Raw genomic sequence first — 6,104 nt, 5'->3', positions numbered from 1 at the left:
AGCCATTCATCACCCAGCCTGTATTTATGCTGTGTCAGAAAATACAGGAGGAAGAAGAGGATGGTGACTGATGGTCTCTGAAGCTTCTGCTGCAGACACCTACTATGAGAGGGACCATCCCAAATCAGTTGGCACCTGATCGATGGGGATTTCTTCTCTGCTGTGTCTTGTACAAACAGGAGCTGGGCTGGTGCCTCCAGGAGCTGTCACATCTCTGTCCGTTGCGATATAAAAATCACCAGAGGAAGCTTTCAGGATTACCCTGGGCAGACTGATGTCCTCACTTCCCCGCATCGCCGTAAAAATTGCTGCTCTATTCCAAATCCTCTTACGTTTGTTACTTTCCCTTTATTCCCCGCGAGAGGCAGGAGCTCTCCCAGCGTAATCCTCAGGCTGCCACACCAGCCCCATCATCAAATCCAGATGATTCCTGAGAATTAAAGCTTTTGCTGGATTTTTTTTGTGTGTGTGTCTGTTATACACCAAGTGCTTTAAGGATACTAAAAAGCCACTGGATCCTGAGCTGGAGGAGAAGCCAAAGGAGGAGAAGCTCTGGCATGGAGATGTGTTGGAGGACACAAAGTCCCCCCCTCGCTTCCCCACCCATCCTCATGTCTGTGCATGGTGGTGGTGGCACTCTGCCACCATCCCTTTAGGGTTAGGGTTGTGTTCCCCACATTTCCAGCCCTACAGAAGTGAATTAGTTCCCCTAATCCCCATCAGGAAGATCTTTTTCAACTCAAATGGGATCAGTCAAGCCCTGGTACAGCTGAGTTCCCACCACACTTGAGGGTACAGGGATTCCACCAGTAGGAGCCAAAGAGACAGATCCATTCTCTAACTGGACCATACACTCCACCCTAGAGAAGAGACTCCATCTGCCTGGTCCCATAATTGCTGTTGGGTAATTAGGAATTCACCTCTGCAATTAGCTGCAGCTCCAACAGTGCAGGGGGGTATCTAGCCAGGAGATGGCAGTGGTGGCCAAGGCAAGACAGGACCCCTGGCTGGGGCATGGAAAGGGCTTGGGGACTTACCCCTGTGCCTTTGCTGTAAGAGTTTTAAGCAATGGGGGGTTTGCTCATTAAGTGACTAGAAACATCATGGTTTGAGGCTGTGGAAAAGGAGCAGGATCCTCCAGATCAAGCCTTGTAGGTGTGGTGGGAGTTCAGGTCTTGGACACACCAGCAGTTGAATGCCTTGAGTTATAGATACCTGGCTGCAGTGTTAGAAGAAACCAGGGCTGCCCATCTCATGAAAGACTGATGGAAACTGGGGAAGGAAGAAGAACATGGGGTGAGAAGGGGCTTGGATAGGGAGGCTGCTGGAACCATGCTCCTCTGGACTTCAGCCCAACAAATAAGACACAACTGGAAAGATGAAGCCCTAGGATGAAACATTTCTTCCAGCAGCCTGGGGAAAAGAGCCCAGCTGAGGCCTGGACACCCCTGGTGCTTGACTACTGAGAATGGGCTCCTGGTGAACTCTATGCACCATGAGCACCCGTTATGGGGGAAACCAGAGTTGACCTTATGATCTTCAGGGTCAAATGCTATAAAAGTCCTTTTAAATAGATCCTGCAAGACCCAAGGGATCTCAGTCTTGCACTCTCATCCTTTCATCATGAGGTTGTTAAATGTTCAGGTGAATGAACCACCAAGGAGCAGGACTTGGATCAGGGCTCATCCTCCTCACTGGATGAAACAAGACCAGCGCAAACCCTTTATGAAACATCCAACATTGCAGAGAAGGTGCTGGGCTGGGTGGGGCTTGGGTGTCCTCCTCACCAGGGAGGCTCTGGCTGCTCTCCCCTGCCCTGGGCTGTTTATTCTTCTGAATTCACAAGTGTTTTTCCAAAACACTCTTGCAGTCAGACGACAATTTGGGTTCAAAAAGTCAATGTAGATGTTCTTCTTTAAAAAGAAACAGAAGAGTGGTGGCAATCATTCCCAGCACCACTGCTGACCAAGCAAGAGGTTCCCTCCTTAGCAAGCAGTACCAGTTTGCTTTGATGACCAAAGCTGATCATGAGTGTAAAAAGACGTTGAGATGGGAAGGAGAGTGAGGGACATGGAGTGAGGAGGGAGAGAGCTCTGATGTTTTGCTTGATCTTTGGATGTGAAACAGCCCCAGAGGTCAGGTAGTCCCAGGCCAGGCTTCTGCTGATGTTTTCCAGTGCTTTCTGGAGTCTGCTCTTCAAAAAGTCCCCTTGGTTGTGTGTGATACAGTCAAAGACTTGGGGAACCAGGTTATTTGACAGGGAGCAGAGGAAGCCCCTGGTTGCTGAATCACAACCTTCCACTCAACCTTACTTACTTCTAGAGAAATAACTTCATCTTAATAAACACAGACCATCTCCAGAAATTCATCCTCCTTGGGCAAACCACCTGGATGGAAACATGAGACAGCCCTTGCTCTCACAACCACCAGCACACAGAGGTCCCACAGATGGGCACCACATGTCTGGCTCTCACCATGGCCTCCTGGCACTGAGCAGTGGCGCAGCGCAGACACAGTGCATGGAAATGGAGGCACTGAGCAGTGAAGGTGCCCAGCGAGGAAGGACATGGGCTGAACCTTCTCCTCCTTATCCCAGCATGGTGTTTTCACCACAACAATGTCTTACCTCCTGTATTGATCAGAGGAAATGGCAAAAAACCCAGAAGAGAAGGTTAAAAACACACCAGATTATGCCCCTCCCCCTAAACCCCACAGCATCACTGAGCAGCCCAGACTATGGCCACAGACTCTACATGACCATGAGAAGCTCTACAACTATTTGCACCTTCACTGGCAAACACTGGCCTTTTCTTAGGCAGGGAGAGGTCCTCCTCCAGCCCTGCCTCAGAAGCACTCACCTGAGCAAGGTACTGGTCAAATGTCATGACAGGCCCGAAGAAGAAGAAGGGGAGGTAGAAGTTGTACTTGAGGAGGTCAAAGATAGAGTAGATGCCTTCTTTCTTCTCAGAGCTCTCCAGTGCGAAGCTCATGCAGCGCATGATGGTGAAGCTGCTTCCTCCATAGAAGAGGACATCTTGAAGATCAAAAGCTCCCGTTACAAACCCGCTCTGGGTGAGAAACAAAGAATTACCACCAGGAATGTGGTGTCACTTCTGTGTTCCCTCCATAGAGGACATCACTCCCAGGGCAGTAGGCAAAGCTCCTAATTATGCTCCAAAACCAATTGTTCCTGGAGCTAATGAGCCTCACTGCTGCAAAAAGAAAACTGGGGCTTGATTTCCTACCTGGCTCCTGCATCTCAGAGGAGCCAGGAAGTGGTAGATCCTCTTGGCCATGTCTTCACCCAGCAGCTGTGGGCCATGCAGGCTTTGGTCTGGGGTGGGAATGCCACCCTGTTGCAGGGACATAACCCTCCCCAGGGGGTGAAGGAAAGCCAGTACAAGCCTGATGGAGATGGTGGAACACATTTCAGGAGGTAAGCAGCAGGAGAGGACAGGCAGCACTGTCCTTCAGAAGGACTGAGTAGTTTTATAAGGTCCTTCCTGAGCTTCTCTCCACCCACCAGTGAGAAAAAGTCTTAACGCAGCAGAGACCTAAAAGATTATTCACAATCTCAGCTGCACAAAAGTTCCCTCCCTCTCAAACTCTGGGGGAGCTCTGACATAGCCAGGAGAAGTGCCCAGGGTTTTGGGGGTGACCCACAGGCCCTCCCTGGAGATGAACCCGAGGAGAGGGACACAAATGGGCTGGCAAAGAGGCAGAAGAGTGGTCCAAGACAGCACCTCCCTGCCAGGAGCTGAATGGTTCCATCTTGATGGAGGCAAGACAGCAAAGCCCAGCCACGTAGCAGAGCCACTTCTGCTTGGCCAGTGCGACAGAGTAGAGGACAAGGCAGTGGGAGAGGATGATCATCAGGTAGATGGGCCCCATGCTGCCCAGCACAGCCAGGACCCCGTACAGCATGTACATCACGGCCCGGTGCTGTGAGAAGAGAGCAGCCCCGACCCATGGTCAGCTTGGTAAAAGCCCCAACCCTGCTCCCTCCCATCCTGGACCATTCCCCAAACCCCCTCCATAGATCTCAGGTCACCCTGGTGCTTTCAAATCCACCCCACCACATCCCTGACTCACCTGTGGCACTATCATGGAGCAGATCTTGCCGAAGAGGACGTGTCCCGAGAGGGCGAAGATGATGACGTTCCTGAACGAGGTGAACCACATCATCCACTCAAAATCAGCCACGTCCTGTAGGAGCAGCACCAGGTGCCTTAATGACCCCAGTCCTCACACCCCTGCCCCAACACCCATCTGGAGGGGAAACCACCCAACTTTCAAAGCTTTTTCTTCCCATTTTCCACCCAAGGGCTGCTGAGCACTTCAGCTTGATGATAAAACCCAAGGAGAGAGAAGTTGTGGCTGCTCCTCCCTGGAAGTGTTGAAGGCCAGGTTGGATGAGGCTTTGAGCAACGTGGTCTAGTGGAAGGTGTCCCTGCTGCTGGCAGGGGGGTTGGAACTGGATGATCTTTAAGGTCCCTTCCAATCCAAACCATTCTATGGTTCTATGAGAGCTGAGCAGAGGTTGCTCCTCTCAGCACACACAGCAGAGCGTTCATTGTGCTGCTGGGCTGATATTTTCCTGACTATTTCTTGAGGGAGCAAAATACAAGTCACGTGGACTTTTCAAAAGTATGTCAGCAGTAGACAAAGCAGCTCTGCTTCTCCAGCACCAACCATGTTGCCAGAAAAGACTGAGACTTTCCTCCACTTACCATCTTCCTGCCGAAGTAGTGCCAGCCTGGCTTTATGCCGTCCCGAAAGGCCTTTCTGTTCACACTGTCTGCAAAAAAAAAAAACCCAACCCAACAGAGTTACAGGGAGAGAAACAGCTCTGGGAAATGGGGTTTGAGTTTCAGCAAGGCAGGAAGCCTTCTTCATGGTGATGATGAGTCATCAGAGCTCAAACAGCATCATCCCAAAAGCTCCTCATTCTCATGAACAATCATATAAGGAGTCAGGAACCTCAACCTTTTCCAGCAAAGCCTTTTTGCAGTGTACATCTCAGGGAATTCTGGCTCATCCAATAAAATTTGCAGGTTTTTCGACAAAAAATTTGGCAACCAGCCCTGTGTAGGCAGGTTGGTTGCATGTTCCAGGCACTGGCTGGAGAGCTGTGATGTGCCACAGCTTCTTACTCTTGACCCATGGAAATGGGCGGAAGGGGGCAACCAGGCAAAAAAATAATAATCCTTTTCGATCCCTGCAAAGGATTCCCAAGATGTTTGCTGCAAAAATTAAAGTCAAGGATCTACTGCTGGTGTTGATAGCTGTAAAAGCAGCCACCTTACATCCCTCCCAGGACCTCCTTCGAGGGCAAAGAGATGAGGAACGTTACCTCTAGATGCTTCGAAGATCCCACTGCCACTGTACACCACGGCACATGTCACGACGAGAGCGTAGAACCCCAGCTCGTAGCTGGGGAGCATCGTTTTCACCCCCATGGTGGCAGGTTATCACCCCAATCGCTGTGGGGGATCCACACCTGGCAAAGGGAAGGAGAAGAGGGAAGAAAACTAAGGGTGAGAGCTCACCTGCCCTCCCACCCTTCAAACACCCTAAAGTACTGCTGATCCTCAGAAGCTCTGCTCTGCAGGCTTCCTTGATGGCTGGTAGCTGAAGATGATGGTATCACCTGGGGCTGAAGACTGGGACACAACTCAGGTGTGGGGAGTCAGGCTGCTGCTGTGTCCAGCTGTGAAACCCGCCCAGGAGCCAGGTTTTGGGGCAGCTCAGCTGGGTGGTCCTGATAAAGGGCTCTTCTCAATGAGCTGTGTCCATTCTAATTTCCCTGGAGAAAAGGAGGCTGAGGGGAGACCTTGTGGCTCTGTCCAAGTCCCTTGGAGGAGGGTGGAGAGAGGTGGGGGTGGGTCTGTTCAACCAAGGACCAAGTGACAGGACAAGAGGAAATGGGCTCCAGTTGTGGCCAGGGCAGTTGAGATGGGATGTGAGGAAGAATTTCTTTGCTGCAAGGGTTCTGAGGCATTGGAAGGGGTTGTCCAGGGCAGTGGTGGAGTCCCCATCCCTGGAGGGATTGAAGAGTTGTGTAGACATAGTGCTGAGGGACATGGGTTAGTCGGGGACTGGTC

At 51.2% G+C, this 6,104-nt stretch overlaps 1 protein-coding gene across 1 annotated transcript; it reads right to left on the bottom strand.

Moving 5' to 3' along the window:
* Window positions 1-2,858: 2,858 nt before the first annotated feature.
* Window positions 2,859-5,459, bottom strand: LOC104527365 (protein-cysteine N-palmitoyltransferase HHAT-like protein; the record flags this gene model as incomplete). Its single annotated transcript, XM_010171061.1, has 5 exons — window positions 5,354-5,459; window positions 4,731-4,798; window positions 4,093-4,206; window positions 3,739-3,942; window positions 2,859-3,068 (listed from the first exon to the last, which is right to left on the bottom strand). Coding segments are annotated over exons 1-5 (702 nt in total), but the record flags the coding sequence as incomplete, so codon positions are not given.
* Between the last annotated feature and the right edge of the window lie 645 nt (window positions 5,460-6,104).

Source organism: Antrostomus carolinensis, unplaced genomic scaffold (genome assembly GCF_000700745.2).
Source record: "Antrostomus carolinensis isolate BGI_N321 unplaced genomic scaffold, ASM70074v2 scaffold51616, whole genome shotgun sequence".
Lineage (NCBI taxonomy): Eukaryota > Metazoa > Chordata > Aves > Caprimulgiformes > Caprimulgidae > Antrostomus > Antrostomus carolinensis.
The sequence above is the reverse complement of the archived record's forward strand: the minus strand, read 5'-3'. Positions and strand labels throughout refer to the sequence as shown.